Source organism: Heterodontus francisci, chromosome 19, assembly GCF_036365525.1.
Source record: "Heterodontus francisci isolate sHetFra1 chromosome 19, sHetFra1.hap1, whole genome shotgun sequence".
Lineage (NCBI taxonomy): Eukaryota > Metazoa > Chordata > Chondrichthyes > Heterodontiformes > Heterodontidae > Heterodontus > Heterodontus francisci.
Window position 1 is genome coordinate 48,020,703 of NC_090389.1, and position 17,469 is coordinate 48,038,171.

Sequence of the window (17,469 nt, forward strand, 5' to 3'; positions counted from 1 at the left end):
GGCATTTCTCCTGTATCTGACGAAGGGAGAACAGCATGTCAATAGTCGATCTCTCTGCACGAAAGCCACACTGTGCCTCAGGGTAGACGCGCTCGGCCAGCTTCTGGAGCCTGTTCAGAGCGACTCGAGCAAAGACTTTCCCCACTATGCTGAGCAGGGAGATTCCACGGTAGTTGTTGCAGTCACCGCGGTCACCTTTGTTTTTATAGAGGGTGATGATGTTGGCATCGCGCATGTCCTGGGGTACTGCTCCCTCGTCCCAGCACAGGCATAGCAGTTCATGTAGTGCTGAGAGTATAGCAGGCTTGGCACTCTTGATTATTTCAGGGGTAATGCTGTCCTTATAGTATAGTTAGGTGGTAGGGAAATATAGGGACAGGTGGGGATGTTTGGTAGGAATATAGGATTAGTGTAGGATTAGAATAATTGGGTGGTTGATGGTCGGCACAGACTCGGTGGGCCGAAGGACCTGTTTCAGTGCTGTATCTCTAAGAAGAAAAATTATGGATATGGTTACTCGATTTCCAGAGGCCATTCCTTTGAGGACAATTACTGCGAGAGTAGTAGTAGAAAAGTTAACCCAATTCTTTACGAGATATGGGTTACCACTTAAAGTTCAATCAGATCAAAGTTCTGATTTCATGTCCAGGATATTTCAAGATGTCATGGGTAATTTGGGGATTAGACAGTTGAAATCTTCAGCATATCATCCACAGTCACAGGGAGCTTTAGAGAGATTTCATCAAACTCTTAAAACAATGATTAGAACATACAGTCACGAATATCCACATGACTGGGATAAAGGACTAGACTTACCTTTATTTGCCACCAGAGACTTACCCAATGAGTCTACAGGCTTCAGTCCTTTTGAATTGGTTTACGTACATGAAGTAAGAGGTCCTCTAAAACTTATACAAGTCAGATTCTTGGAACAAAAGAATGAATCTTCGATATTAGACTACTTATCTGTGTTCTGGGAAAGGCTCACAAAAGCTTGTGGTGTGGCTGAAGAACCCCTTAAAACATCCCAACCCAATATGAAAAAATGGGCAGACAAGAATTCAAAAGCCCTTGATTTCCAACCAGGGGATGAAGTATTAGTGTTAAAACCGTTGCAGGGAGTACCATTAAAAGCATGGTTTAGTGGCTCATATCAAGTGATCAAAAGAGTGGGTAAGGTAGATTATTTGGTTGACACCCCTGATCGCCTGAAGAAGAACCGGTTATGGCCCATCAATATGCTGGAGCATTATTACTGCAGGGATGAGGCTAAGCCAGTACAGGTATGTCAGGTAATTAGTACAGTTGAGAAGGAAAAGGATAGTGATGATGAGGCAGAAGCAGGCCTAGGAAATTCTCAGATTGAACATCCCATTATCAGATTAGTGAATACAGAATGGCTAGGAAAATTAGACAATATGCTTTTGCACTTAGAGGCAAAACAGAATGAAGACCGAACCAGGCTTTTCACAACGTTTCAAAGAGTTTGTAGGGATAAGCCAGGATGTAAAACCTTAGCCACACATTATGTGGGTATAGGGGGAACCACTTCTTTAAAACAACATCCTTGCCGCTTAAGTCCAGACAGATAGGCCCAAATGGAAGGAGAGGTACAATGCATGCTGAAGGGCAGCTTAGTTGAACCTAGTCAGGACAGCTGGAATTCTCAGGTGCTCTTGATATCTAAACCTGGTGGGTCGGCTCAAACTTGCATAGACTCTAGAAAAGTAACTGCTGTAAAGAAGGCAGACTCCTACCCAAATTCTCATTTAAAAGACTGTATGGACAGAGTGGGCAACACCGTGTGTCTTAAAGAGACAACTGTGTTGGAGGGATACTGTCAAATTCCTTTGACACCCCAGGATAAGGAAAAGACAGCTTCTGTTACACCGAACAGTGATTTCCAGTATCAAGCGATACCACATAGGTTAAAGGGTACTCGAGAAACTTCTCAGAGAATAGTGAACCCAGTAATGGTCAGTGCTCCTAGCTGTGGAGCTCACCTGGCTGAGGTGATGGACAATAGGGACACTTGGAAGGAAAACACAAAACAACTGGAAGACAATGTTTGGAAATTTGAAATGGGCTAATTGGGACAACCTTTCTAAAAAAAATTATGCTGAAAATGTTCTGATGGAATCTGTTGCTGCAGTCTTATAATTTTAGCAAAAATTGCATATCTATATATCGTGGAAAAAAATGTTAGTGTTTTTCCAATTACTATTTTTTGCATTATAATGAAACGCATTTTGGGAATGCCGTTTCATTTCGCCAGGGGCAGAGGTGTCATGATCCTGTTTGTTTTTGGGAAATAAGCTGTATGCCTTTAAGGCTGTAAGACATCAGTATTTCTTTAATGCAGCCAGCTTCAGAAGTTACCAGAAAGTGCATCTTGGTTGCCCTGGATACAGCCAGACAGAGAGGGAGAACAGGACATACAATGTTGCTGTTTGACTTTGAAAACTGTTTGTTCAGAGGCAGTTGGGACATAAACTGCTCTGGCACGTGAAGGAAAGAGGAGAGCTCTATTTAAACCCTATTTATTCCCTCTCAGAATTCTGAAAAGTCAAGCCAGATTAATTCTTCAAAAAAAAAGCTATTTGTTGACCTGCTGTGCTCATCCCTGGAAATAAGAGCAACACTTCAACTGCTGAACTAGACTACTGTATGTCCTACCATTGAAGAACCTGTTTTTTCCATCGGACAACTGCAAAAACTTCAAGCAACCTTGGACTACATCTATGTTGAAGATTCCAATTCGGCAGGAATGTAAATCTGCAAAGACTTTATTGTTATTTCTATTTTCTCGGGCAGCTAATTAAACACCAAACTGCTGTCAGTTTGGGTATATGTATGCGATTGCAGGAGTTAGATTCTTTAAATAAATTATAAAGTCTTTAGATACTGGTTTATCTTCGTACTGTTAAAGATTTTAGTTTTTTCTAATAAACAGTTAATTTGTTGATATCTAAAGATACCTGGTTTGGTTCGACTTATTCAGGGGTTACTAGATTGGTTCAATTTAGCTGTGGCTTTCTCTAATTTGGGAAAGCTTTAAGATATGTATGATGCGACCTGTGGAGCTGTGGGACTGAATTGACAGTACGTTGCTCCCACTGCAGTCAGAATTGTATATATATTGATTGGGGGCTTTGTCTTGAGTGGTCGTGACATACTACTTGTTGTGATCATAGCAAGTAAGTAATTGGACAAGTTTTCTTGAGTTAACAAAGAAGTAGATTAACCTTATTGTACCTAAACTGAACCAACAAAATAATAAACAACATGCCAACTTTCACTCTCACACACACACTAGAAGTTTACACACATACAAATAGATTACAGAGTAGGGAAAGGTAGATGGGTTGAGTTAGAGTCTGTAAGAAAAGGTATACAGTCTGTGAAGTTTGACCCATAGAAGTTTGGTGATTCGATTGGCTTCTAGCTGAATTCCGTGGTCCTGAGGCTTTTAGTTTGAAGAGGTAGATGACTGGTTTAGTGAGTCTCTTAGAGACAGCGATGCGGATGATTTCCTCCAACAGGGTTTCTGATTGTAGCCAGAGTATGCAAAGGTGGCCAGTCAATAAGCAGGATAAAAACACAGATGGGGAGGGGCTTGTCACATGACAGTGGCTGAATGATTCAAACATAGCATTTAGCAGTATTTCTTATTCTTGCCAAAAGAAAGTGAGCAAACAGTTCCCTTAAACTTCGTGGGCCTTGGTTCCTGCTGGGAAATGCACAGACATTTTAGGCTAGATTTTATGGTGGGCAGATGGGAGCTGGCCACCGATGTAAAAGTTGGTGGCGAGCCCGCTTCCGCCTAGCCTGGGGATCTGTCCCGCATTTTACGGGTCTCCAAGCTTTAATTGTTCCAAGGTGGGACTTCCACCCACTTGAGGGAGGAAGTCTCGCCTCATTGAGCTGCCGGCCAATCAGTAGGCTGGCAGCGCTTAGTCCCAGCAGCAGCACCGGGAGCAATGGCTTCTGCTGGGACTGCAGCCCAACCAAGGACATGGAGCCAGGAGTCCAGGTAAGATTGTGTTGCCTTGCCAGGGGTCATCGGTAGGGCCCTGGCGAGGCAAGAATGATCATTTGGGGGGAAGGGGTGCATCTTGGGTCCTGGGGGTGGTTGGGGAAGCGGGGGCGGCCCTCAATCAGGCACCCTGTGCCCGATTGTCAGAGCCCATCCCCGGGGCGCGGAGAGGCCGACAGCTTTTCCTGGGTGGCCTTTCCCAGCTCCAGGATGCCTAAGCGGAAGTTTTTAAATGCCCTGTTGCAGCAAAATTTGTCCCATTACATAACAATTTGGCTGATTGTTTCCCATGTCACCAGTTCACAGAATAGGATATCTCATATTAGACTGCCGTCCCAGAATATTGTATAAAGACCAAGCTAGGTTTAACTGGCACTGCAAGAGGGCAATTTGGGAATAATCCATATACACTTATCAAGTATCTTTAAATATGGCTTCTGTGAGAACTATGTAGTTTGGATGAATATTGCTCAACATTATTTGGATCTTTAATGGACTTGTTAGGTTTTGGGTATCTAATATTGTAAAAAGAAAGTTAACCAGAACATGTGAAGTATTAGAAATTACAAAGAATACAGTCTACTCATCTTTAGATGTAAAAGTCACTCTTCAATTTGATCTTTTGTTACCTTATTACCTATGTTATCTATGTTTTGTTCATCTGGACGTTTAGGGTTCTTCACTCCAGGCGTTCCTCAAATGTTTATATGTGTGCATGTTTGCCTGCATTGAACATTAAAGGTCATTACACTGTTTGGTTTGTGCATGTTCTTGACATGCTTCGTCTGTGTACATTATCATATTTTCTAAATGTTTATGGGTGATAAACAGAAATGCCACATTGATGCTTTGATGAGAGTTCTTCCAACATGGTAATAAGGTACATTGTTAGAATTATACAGGGCAACTTAATGTGGCATCTATTTAATATTATACATCATCATGAAGTATTTCAGGGAGTAATGCAGTCCAATACTCTTACTGTTTTCCCCTCCTTACAATATTAGTTACATGGAATGAACCTTGTAAAGTAAGCATAGTTTTATTTTAATAGGGTTGCATACAGAACATTTTCAAAATTTCTTCTTGCTATGCCCACTGCTGTCTTTTCTAATCGCCTTTTACTTCTGGTTTAAATAATTCACTAAATACTTGCGGTATTCTATTCCAAATAGTTAATACACACAAATATTTTTTCAGTGTTTTTCTTCTCCTTGGTATTTTCTGCATATGATTATTCTAGGATATTCTGGCCATTATCTAGTACCTTTTTGTATTCATTCATGGGATGTGAACATCACTGGCAAGGCAAATATCTAATGCCCATCTCTGATTACCCTTGAGAAGATGGTGTTGAGCCATCTTCTTGAGCCGCTGCAGTCCATGGAGTGTAGATACATCCACAGTGCTGTTAAAGAGAAAGTTCCAGGATTTTGACCCAGCAACTGTGAAGGAACAGTGATATAGTTGCAAGTCAGGATGGTGTGTGACTTGGAGTGGAACTTGCAGATGTTGGTATCCCATGTGTCTGCTGTTGTTGTTCTTCTAGGTGGTAGAGGTTGCGGGTATGGAAGGTGCTGTTAAAGAAGCTCTGGCAAGTTGCTGCAGTACATCTTGTAGATGGTACATACTGTTGTCACTGTGTGCCAGTGGTGGAGGGAGTGAATATTTGAGGTGATGGATGGGGTGCCGAACAAGCAGGCTGCTTTGTCCTTCATGGAGTTGAGCTTTTTGAGTGTTGTTGGAGCTGCACTCATCCAGAAAAGTGGAGAGTATTTCATCACACTCCTGACTTGTGCTTTGTAGATAGTGGACAGGCTTTGTGAAGTCAGGTGATGGGTTACATGCCACAGACTTCCCAGCCTCTGACCTGCTCCTGTAGCCACAGTATTTATATGACTGGTCCAGACAATTCATCCAGAGGTGTTTCCCCTTCGCTCTGAGGGGCCTAATGGCCAGGCCCCACCTCATAATTTTCTATATGTTTCCAGACCTCTGAGAATACCTCCATGTTGAGGCACCCTCATGGATCCTGACCTGCCTCAATAGAGCCCACTTCTCCTGGTAGGGCTGCTGAGGCTCCAGAGCTGCTGGCCCTTTGGGCTGGGCTGCATCGAGAGCCCACCCACCGTCCTTAATATGACAGCAAATGTGGAAGTGGCACACTAGGATGCAACTTCTTGGAAGATTGTGCCATCAGGTGCATTGTTGGCAAGTCCAGGCTCAGGATCCCCATTTGATCCTGACGTCGGGGTCCCGAAGCCCACTGGAAAATCCAGCCATATACATCTAATGGTGCATCTGAAAAATGTAAGTTAAATGCCTGACTAATGGATGGTTGTTGAAATCCACCACTAATGGTCAGTATGTTATAGCACCATTAACAAATCATACCACATAAGTTGATATGCTCCACCTTACTGGATATTAAAAAAATCCACACAAAACAAAAAGCAGCTTCTTCAGCCTTTGTTCTTTGAAGAAGGAAAATACTTTTCAAAAATTGACCAGTTTACATTGGGGAAACAGAAGTTATGCATCCCTGATTGTTATTCCTGGGTGCCTTTGATTATCCTGTTGAAACAGAGCATGGTCATAGATACAATATAAAATAAAAGCAGAAAATGCTGGAAACAGTCCAGCAGAATCTGTGGAAAGAGAAACTGAGTTAATGTGCTAGATTTTCAAATGCCGGCAGGGCAGGCGTGGGTGTGGCACAGTTTGAAAATCGCGTTCCTGGAGGGCGTCACTGGATCCCACTGCCTCCGGAACATGATGTGATCTTTAAAGGGTGGGTTGGGAGTGAATTCTGAAACCCACAGACCTTCAATTAAGTGCTGGTTGAGCTCATTGACGATCTCATTAACAGGCCTCAGAGGAACAGTCTAAAATTTTCAATTGGCAGGCATAGGGAACACGCAGTGTCAGGGACACATCAGGGTTCAGCTGGCGTGAACACAGCGGGGAGCCAAAGGCTAATGGATACACTGGTCAACTCATTTAAAAGATGGAGAATAAAGTTAGGCTGCACAAGCAGTGGCATAGAGTTTTGTTGCCTCTCAGTACCAGCAATGGCTTGTATTTGTAGACAGTGAGAGGTAGGTGTCTGGAGAGGGGTGTCAGGCTGCTGGCTTCCCTTGGGCATCAGAGGTTGGCAGAGGAAGGCCTGGTGTACAAATGTGTGCCAGCTGAGGGAGTGTAAATGGGAGCAGTCTGCACTAACATTGGACAGAGTAACGAGGAGGAGCTTCAGCAGAGGCATCCTCCTGGTCGGGAGGAGCACAGAGAGGGGCTGCCAGGAGAAGAAGGCGCAACCCAAGACATCAGGTGTACCACCCACGAGTCAGCAACCTGCAAATGACAGAGCGCCAGTGCAATAGGAGACTGCACCCATCCAGGCAGATGGTCTCGGACATTTGTACTCTGGTCCACAATGACTTGTGGTCTCATGGACCCCATGGCAGTCCCTTACCAGCAGCCATCAAGTTCACTGTCGCCCTGAATATTTATGCCTCTGGGTTAGATTATGATTAGATTAGATTTTAGATTAGAGATACAGCACTGAAACAGGCCCTTCGGCCCAACGAGTCTGTGCCGACCATCAACCACCCATTTATACTAATCCTACACTAACACCATATTCCTACCAAACATCCCCACCTGTCCCTATATTTCCCTACCACCTACCTATACTAGTGACAATTTATAATGGCCAATTTACCTACCAACCTGCAAGTCTTTTGGCTTGTGGGAGGAAACCGGAGCACCCGGAGAAAACCCACGCAGACACAGGGAGAACTTGCAAACTCCACACAGGCAGTACCCAGAATCGAACCCGGGTCCCTGGAGCTGTGAGGCTGTAGTGCTAACCACTGCGCCACTGTGCCGCCCCGGTTGTTCCCGGGATCAGCTGCAGAACTGGATGGCATCTCGCAGTTGGCAGCTCATCATACCATTAGGCAGGTCACAGATGCCCTATTCTGGAAAGCGGGGGAATACATTCATTTTGAAACAAATGGGCCAGCATAGGCACAGAGGGAACTGGGCTTTGCATCCCCTGATGAATTCACACAGGTTTAGGGGGTCATTGATTGCACCCACGGAGCCATCAAGGCACCAACAGACAAGCCAGCCAAATTCCTGAACAGAAAATGACAGGACGGCACAGTTTAGTTTAGTTTAGAGATACAGCACTGAAACAGGCCCTTCGGCCCACCGAGTCTGTGCCGACCATCAACCACCCATTTATACTAATCCTACACTAATCCCATATTCCTATCACATCCCCACCTGTCCCTATATATTTCCCTACCACCTACCTATACTAGGGGCAATTTATAATGGCCAATTAACCTATCAACCTGCAAGTCTTTGGCATGTGGGAGGAAACCGGAGCACCCGGAGGAAACCCACGCAGACACAGGGAGAACTTGCAAACTCCGCACAGGCAGTACCCAGAATCGAACCCGGGTCTCTGGAGCTGTGAGGCTGCGGTGCTAACCACTGCGCCACTGTGCCGCCCTGTGGCGCAGTGGTTAGCATCGCAGCCTCACAGCTCCAGCGACCCGGGTTTGGTTCTGGGAACTGCCTGTGCGGAGTTTGCAAGTTCTCCCTGTGACCATGTGGGTTTCCGCTGGGTGCTCTGGTTTCCTCCCACAGCCAAAGACTTGCAGGTTTATAGGTAAATTGCCCCTTGTGTAGGTAGGAGGATAGTGGGAATATGGGATTAACGTCGGATTATCTTAAATGGGTGGTTGATGGTCGGCACAGACTCGGTGGGCCAAAGGGCCTGTTTCAGTGCTGTATCTCTCTATGACTAAAAGGATTCCACCCACTGAATGTCCAGCTGGTCTGTGGACACAAGAAGTACATCCTGCAGGTCTGCACTCAGTTCATGGGCAGCTGTCATGATTTCATGAACAGCCACAGCACCATTGGGCAGGAGTTTCCTACATGCCTTTCACCTAAAGATGGAGCATTCAAATGACCCTGCTTATCATGGCTTCCAGTCTCACCATTGCCAATAGCCTGCCACAATGGCACCCATGCACTATCAAGGGCCACTTCCTCCATCAGTGTCAGGCCATAAAGGTCAGCCACACCACCACCCATTCAAGCCATCTCACACCTGTTGTGCGTTCATTTTTCATAGTCATACAGCACTGAAACAGGCCCTTCGGCCCACCATGTCTGTGCTGATCACCCATTTATACTAATCCTGTATTCCCTACCACTTCCCCACCACCTACCTACACTAGGGGAAATTTACAATAGCCAATTTACCTATCAACCTGCAAGTCTTTGGCTGTGGGAGGAAACCGGAGCACCCAGTGGAAACCCACACGGCCCCAGGGAGAACTTGCAAACTCCACACAAGCAGTACCCAGAATCGAACCTGGGTTGCTGGAGCTGTGAGGCTGTGGTGCTAACCACTGCACCACTCTTTTCCTGCAGGATGAAGACACAAATATGTATGAGAAGGCTGCCCTGCCTCACCTATTCCAGCATGACATTGACATGATCTGTTACACTCCTCAGTGATGGCCCCTTTTCAAATGCACCCCATATGTGAGCGTGGCTGTTGTCTCAGTGATGCAACTGGGCACTTATTCTGACAATGTTAGGAAGTCCTATGGGCACTCAGTCTGCTCAACTCATGTGCATGCTGCTGCATACAGAGTTAGAGGCTTGTCACCCGGGTGTCGCTTGCCACTCACCTTTCCAGTTCTTAACAGATCATTGAGCCTCTTGCGACATGGACCCACATCCTCTGTGTCACACCTCTGCTCTGTGGCAACCACCATCCAGGCCTTTTGGTCTCCTGAGGAACCTTCTACCGGACGCTGGGAAGAGAATTCCTCGCCTCACAGCGACTGCCTCTGTCAACGCCTCAAAAGAGGCATCAGAAAACTTTGGCGCCTTCCATAGACATCTGCCAGTGCCAGTGCTGGCCCGATCAGCACCCTGCTGTGACACGTCCTCAGTGTCAATCCCAATCTTGGCTGCCACTCACCTTTTCAAAGGGCCCTCCGGATCCATGTTCCACCTCCAGGCCACTGATTGGGTGCTGAACTGACCCCCAGGCCAGTTAGCTACTTTAAATTTTAAAATTGTGTTGCATCACTGACGCGGCGAGGGGGTGGGGTCAGGACCCGAAAATTATCCAGGGGTCGGATTCCCGACCCTAATTTGAAAATCCAGCACAATGTTGATGGCCTTTCATCAAAACTGGAAAATGTTAGAGATGTTAAAGGTTGTAAGCAAGAAGAGAGGCAGGGAAAGGGGAAAAGGAAGGAAAAGGATGGTGAGAAAGGAGAAGGTAAAAAGACAGGTGGCATCTCCTGTGTTTGCCCGAGAAGGTGCCCTGGGTAGGGGAGTGGTCGGTAGGGGTGAGAGTGGACCAGGGAGGCAATGGTTCCTTTGGAAAGCTAAAAGGGAAAGAGAGGGGAAGATGTGTTTGGTGGTAGCACCACGTTGGAGATGGCAGAAATGGCTGAAGATGATATGTTTACTGAAGGCTTGTAGGGTGAAAAATGAGTACAAGCAGGAATGTTCCCATCCTTCCCTTGCCTTCATCACTGACTCTTCCCACATAGAGTCACAGCTGTCTGACCTGCTGTGGATTTCTAGCATTTTCCATTTTTATTTTAGATTTCCAGCCTCTGCAGTATTGTGTTTATGAATTATCATCAAATGTGTGACTGCCTCAGATTTTTTGTGTCAGGCTTAAGTCACTAGCACTAAATATTCTTGGCTGCCTAGCATATTGCAAGCTCCAAGACTTTTGCTCCAGCTGACATCCAATTGTGAATGAACAAGTTGACTTTTGAAGCTCCTGATTTTGGGAAAGTGGTGATGACATTCATCTGTGACAGGTGGAAGTCAATGGAAAGGAGAATTGGATGGATTGTATAACAGGCGGGTAATCTATTTTCTGTGCAACACCTTGCTGAAGTTGAATTCATTGCGCCAATCTGTAGTACTAACATCTGAAGAATTTTGTTTATAATGTACCATGGCTTCTCTTTCTGTCATGTTACAAATGGAGTTAAAAGCCAGATAATTCAGAAAATAGCCAGCCAGTTTTGGCATGCAATAGCCACAGGATTGACTTTATGTCTAGTCACATATCTTAGGTGAAGACCAAGCATTCAGTTTAAATACAGGATATTTTGGGCTGCTCTATTTGAGTTTAAAGGGCACATCATTAAATTTCCTTTATTCCAGTCTAATTTTGAGAAGTATTTCATAGCTAGTCTCATTGCAATTAAGAATTTTTTTGAATCCATTAGAGAGAGGCAGATAGTCCAGAGAGATTATGCAGTGAGCCTCTATATAAAACTTAATATTCAGATACTTGAACCCAGTCCACTTCATTTTGAAGTTTACCATAGAAGATATAGGTGACTGTTATTTTTAGTATTCTAAGTAAGATGGTTAACTTTGTAACTACTGAAAATGCACAGTGTGTCATTGCTTTTGTTTATTTACCATTTAATAAATCTGTTTGGCAGTTGATAGCCTGAGCCATTAAAGCATTTACTTTAGCACCTTCTGAATTCCAGCAAGATCACATGAAGGCATGTGAAATAAGCAGTAGCCAAAATACAATGCTGAGAGATTCCTGTTCAACCTTAGATTTGCTACAAATCAGGTAGATATTGGGTAAGTAAAGGCATACTCCAGGCCAGAGGGAGTGATGGTTCACCCAGCTAGTTGTCTGAGATGTTGAGCCTAAGTAAAATATCTAGATTAAAACTGAAAAAATATAAAACAAAAGTTTTCAACTGTGGCTTGACAGTGGGTTCTTCTGCCTTTTGACTTCAGGAACTGTATTCTTCATATGTCTTCAGGTCGTTGATCTTTTGGTTCATGCTAAAGAAGATTACAATAAATAGGATTAATGGAAAATTAGTTAAGTGGATTTAGAACTGGTTTGCAAAAATAAAAAGGACTTTGGGGGCAATGACTAGAGAATTTCAATACGGGTCCTTTCAGGATATCCTCCAATTCACAACATTCATGAGCTATATGTTAGAGGGTAATTATAGTGATCTAGGGTTTGCTGATGTGACTAAGTGACTCATGTAATGGAGATGTGGAACATTCAAAGGGCCTTTGACAAATTAAGCAGACCTGGCCAAGGACGATATATTGACTTTTGTAAGCTAATGTATGTCAATACAGGAAACTTGGAACATTGCACAGAATGAATGAGTATCCATTAGCATAGCCAATAGAATAGAGTAAACAAGTTGGATATAATTATTGTGACTCCCTAAATGTATTTAATCATATGAAGCTGTTACAAAGCCAATCAAGTGCGGAGCTGCATATTGATAACATTTGACTGTCACAATAGATCATTTAACATGGCATTACTCAGTAGTATGGTTACATTTGTAACTTTATCCACCAGTTTTGGATATGCTAACATCTAAAAGGATATTGATGCAATTTAAAGGGTTCAGAAAATAATATAAAAAGATTTTGGGGTTTGAAGCTCTAAGTTATTAAGACATATTTTATGGCATTTTAGAAAAGAAGGCTGCGATGCCATGATCCAGTTCTTTGAGATGCTAGTGAAAATAACTTGCTTATATCCACAAAAGGTATTAAGCTGAACTGATGGACACATTACAAAATTCACGAGGTTCAGCCAAGACAAGGTCAGAAGAATTTTCCCGTCAGTGTCGTAGACGTGAGGTACAAATTCCCAGCAAAACCACTTAATGTAATATTAACTATTGTACAAAAATCATTGGAAAATTATTTGACTAAAAATAGGATTAATGTTTTCACTGATATGAAACACAATGGTGAGAAATTGGGCCCATTAGCACCCATTTTTAGACCCTTAGAGCTCCAAAATGGCACCTGTGGCACACACGCACACTTGTGGAGTGGGCGGGCGGGGGGGGTGGTGGGTGGGGGGTTGGTGATTGGGTAATCACACAGGACACCATATTGGTGGGGGCATTAGCACTTGCAGAGTGAATGTCTGGCAAAAGTATGCAGAGAAGGCAAATCATGACATCAGTCAGTCAGCAATGCTGATTTGATGCCAGTGGTGTCATTTTGGAGCTCAAGGCTAGCAAGTTACAAACTTGGTCCCCTGCTGATGTGTGCAGCCAATGAACAGCACAGTTAACACTGGTTGCACACAGCAATCAATCAATTGATTAGGCAGCGCAGATTTGGTGAGCAGCCCGCTCTACATTGGATGGGTATGGATTAATCAAGCATCGAGATCCCTGGGTCCGTTTTCGGGTGCTATCCAATTTAGCCCCCAATGGTTTTTGTGTTGCTGGAACCATGGGAAAATCATCTTTGTAGTTCATTGGGTTGAGTAGTTTACATTGTAATGTTAGGTTCCTGTTCTGGGGCTTCTCTCGATTCCTTTTGGGAGCTGAAAAAAAATTCACATAATTTTAATGTCTTCCAAGTTTTGGCTGTTGAGATTAAATTGAATAAAGTACATGACAGCATAATGTACATGATCTTTGATGGCCTTTCCATACTTCATAAATATCTTTTTCAAATTTTAATTGCTTAACTCACCGCTGAGTCATTTTCTGAACACAAATGAACACATTGCTCATCAGGAGAACTGCTTTTGCACCATTTTCTCTTCTCTTTGGTACCTTGGTGGTAGATTTTGCAACTATTGATGCATCTATTAAAAGTTCATTAGCTTCAATAGTTTATCTCATTATGCTTCTGGATCAGAAGCAAGAGTGGTACCATTGAGCCAAGGTGGTTCAGTGATAGCACTCTCGCCACTGAATCAGAAGGTCACAGATTCAAGTCCCACTCCAGAGACTTGAAGACATAAGTACTAAAGAAATGCTGCATTGTCGGAAATGCAATTTTTTAGTGAGATGATGGGTGGGAAGATTGGTTCTCAAAGTATGTTGAACTGAGTTTCAGTCTGCCCTCAGGTGATTTTCAAATACTGCCATGAGATCTTTTACAAGGAACAGGGAGTTTTAGTTTTAGAGGTACAGCACTGAAACAGGCCCTTCGGCCCACCGAGTCTGTGCGGACCATCTACCACCCATTTATACTAATCCTACACTAATCCCATATCCCTACCACATCCCCACCTGTCCCTATATTTCCCTCCCACCTACCTATACTAGGAGCAATTTATAATGGCCAATTAACCTATCAACCTGCAAGTCTTTGGCATGTGGGAGGAAACCGGAGCACCCGGAGTAAACCCACGCAGACACAGGGAGAACTTGTAAACTCCATACAGGCAGTACCCAGAATTGAACCGGGGTCGCTGGAGCTGTGAGGCTGCGGTGCTAACCACTGCGCCACTGTGCCGCCCTCCCAGTATCTTGGCCAATATTTATCCCCAACCAGTTCCTGGTGAATTGAATAACTAAGGGAGTAGGCAGGGCTGTAAATTAATAAAGTGGGGGGGGGGGCAGGGGGGGTTGTTGGGAGGTTTCAGGAAAGGGAAAATTCAAAAGCAGCAAAGTAAATGTCAAGGACCTGGAGTAGAGCAGCATTTTGGTTAAAAATAAGCAGAGTGTGTCAGGAAGGGACAAAGATTAACAAAGTTAATAAGGCATTAGGGAATAAAGTGATGTCAGGGAAGATTAGAAAAATGTCAAAGATAAAGGCACGATATCTGAATGCATGAAGAATTTGCAACAAATTAGATGAATTAATAGCACAGATAGGATAGGTTTGAACTCATAGCCATTACGGAGACATGGGCAGGTGACCAAGGTTGGGATTAAATATTCCAGGATACTTAACTTTTAGAAGAGATAGGGAAAAGGAGGAGTGGTAGCTCAAATAATAAAGGATCGGATAAGCTCAGAAAGTCGAGAAGTAGAAATCAGTTTGGGTGGAGCTAAGAAACAGCAAGGGGCAGAAAACATTGGTGGGATTTGTTTATAGGTCTTCTAACAGTAGTTGTAGTGTCTTCTTCTCTTCTTTGGCCTCTTTGTCTCAGGAGACAATGGGTAAGCGCCTGGAGGTGGTCAGTGGTTTGTGAAGCAGTGCCTGGACTGGCAAGAAAGGCCAATACTAGAGTGACAGACTCTTCCACAGGTGCTGCAAGTTAAATTGGTTGTGGGGGCTGTTACACAGTTGGCTCTCTCCTTGCACTTCTGTCTTTTTTCCTGCCAACTGCTAAGTCTCTTCGACTCGCCACACTTTAGCCCCGCCTTTATGGCTGCCCGCCAGCAACTGGCAACTGACTCCCACGACTTGTGATCAATGTCACAGGACTTCATTGTCGCGTTTGCCGACGTCTTTAAAGCGGAGACATGGATGGCCGGTGGGTCTGATACCAGTGGCGAGCTCGCTGTACAATGTGTCCTTGGGGATCCTGCCATCTTCCATGCGGCTCACATGGCCAAGCCATCTCAAGCGCCGCTGACTCAGTAGAGTGTATAAGCTGGGGATGTTGGCCGCCTCAAGGAGTTCTGTGTTGGAGATACGGTCCTGCCACCTGATGCCAAGGATTCTCCGGAGGCAGCGAAGATGGAATGAATTGAGACGTCGCTCTTGGCTGACATACGTTGTCCAGGCCTCGCTGCCGTAGAGCCAAGGTACTGAGGACACAGGCTTGATACACGCGGACTTTTGTGTTCTGTGTCAGTACGCCATTTTCCCACGCTCTCTTGGCCAGTCTGGACATAGCAGTGGAAGCCTTTCCCATGCACTTGTTGATTTCTGCACCGAGAGACAGGTTACTGGTGATAGTTGAGCCTAGGTAGGTGAACTCTTGAACCACTTCCAGAGCGTGGTCGCCGATATTGATGGATGGAGCATTACTGACGTCCTATCCCATGATGTTCATTTTCATGAGGCTGATGGTTAGGCCAAATTCATTGCAGGCAGCCGCAAACCTGTCGATGAGATTCTGCAGACACTCTTCAGTGTGATGTTAATGCAGCATCGTCAGCAAAGAGAAGTTCCCTGATGAGGACTTTCCGTACTTTGGTCTTCGCTCTTAGACGGGCAAGGTTGAACAACCTGCCACCTGATCTTGCGTGGAGGAAAATTCCTTCTTCTGAAGACTTGAACGCATGTGAGAGCAGCAGGGAGAAGAAAATCCCAAACAGTGTAGGTGCGAGAACACAGCCCTGTTTCACACCACTCAGGATAGGAAAGGGGTCTGATGAGGCGCCGCTATGCTGAATTGTGCTTTTCATATTGTCATGGAATGAGGTGATGATACTTAGTAGCTTTGGTGGGCATCCAATCTTTTCTAGTAGTTTGAAGAGACCACGTCCGCTGACGAGGTCAAAGGCTTTGGTGAGATCAACGAAAGCAACGTAGAGGGGCATCTGTTGTTCGCGGCATTTCTCCTGTAGCTGACGAAGGGAGAACAGCAGGTCAATGGTCGATCTCTCTGCTCGAAAGCCACATTGTACCACAGGGTAGACATGCTCGGCCAGCTTCTGGAGCCTGTTTAAAGCGACTCGAGCGAAGACTTTCCCCACTATGCTGAGCAGGGAGATTCCACGGTAGTTGTTGCAGCCACCGCGGTCACCTTTGTTTTTAATAGAGGGTGATGATATTGGCATCGCGCGTGTCCTGTGGTACTGCTCCCTCATCCCAGAACAGGCAAAGCGGTTCGTAGAGTGCTGAGAGTATAGCAGGCTTAGCACTCTTGATTATTTCAGGGGTAATGCCGTCCTTCCCAGGGGCTTTTCCGCTGGCTAGAGAATCAATGGCATTACTGAGTTCCGATTTTGTTGGCTGAACATCCAGCTCATCCATGACTGGCAGAGGCTGGGCTGCATTGAGAGCAGTCTCAGTGACAGCATTCTCCCTGGAGTACAGTTCTAGGTAGTGCTCAACCCAGCGGTCCATTTGCTTGCGTTGGTCAGTGATTGTGTCCCCTGATTTAGATTTGAGGGGGGCGATCATCTTGATGGTTGGCCCAAAAGCTCTCTTAATGCCATCATACGTTCCTCTGATGTTTCCGATGTCTGAGGCCAGCTGAATATGACTGTATAGGTGTTGCCAGTAGTTATTTGCGCAGCGCCTGGCTGTTCTTTGTGCAGCGCTTCTGGCTGTTTTAAGTGCTACAGATGTTAACTCGCTGGGGGCTTTCTTGTAGTTCAGCAGTGCACTGCGCTTAGCGGCTATGACAGGTTCCAGCTCTTCAAAGTGAGATTGATTTAGTCTGCATTCCGCTTCACACGTTTGCCATCGGTGGTCATAGCTGACTCATAGATGGCGTCTCTGATGTGGGCCCACTTGGTCTCTGCATCCCCTGTGGGAGTGCTTTGAAGGGCTTTTTCAAGTGAATTTAGAAATTTTTGTAACAGCTGTGTATAAGAAATTCTGCTTGTATTGATGCACGAGTGGCCCTTCTGCTTGGAGTGATGCAGCTTCTTTGGGTTGAGTCTAACCTTGCTGCACACCAAGGAGTGGTCGGTGTCGCAGTCCGCACTGTG

The 17,469-nt window shown here is 44.9% G+C and overlaps 1 protein-coding gene across 3 annotated transcripts in view; it reads left to right on the plus strand.

Moving 5' to 3' along the window:
- Window positions 1-17,469, plus strand: part of adamts9 (ADAM metallopeptidase with thrombospondin type 1 motif, 9) — a 402,991-nt gene that overhangs the window by 181,336 nt on the left and 204,186 nt on the right. The window contains exon 29 of one of the 3 annotated variants that reach the window (XM_068051581.1): window positions 2,555-2,793. The exons of the other annotated variants lie outside the window; for them this stretch is intronic. Within the exon in view, the coding sequence (XP_067907682.1) occupies window positions 2,555-2,659 (105 nt within the window). The 3' untranslated portion in view covers window positions 2,660-2,793. Of the gene's footprint in view, window positions 1-2,554; window positions 2,794-17,469 lie in introns of those variants that run through there. 3 annotated transcript variants of the gene reach the window in all.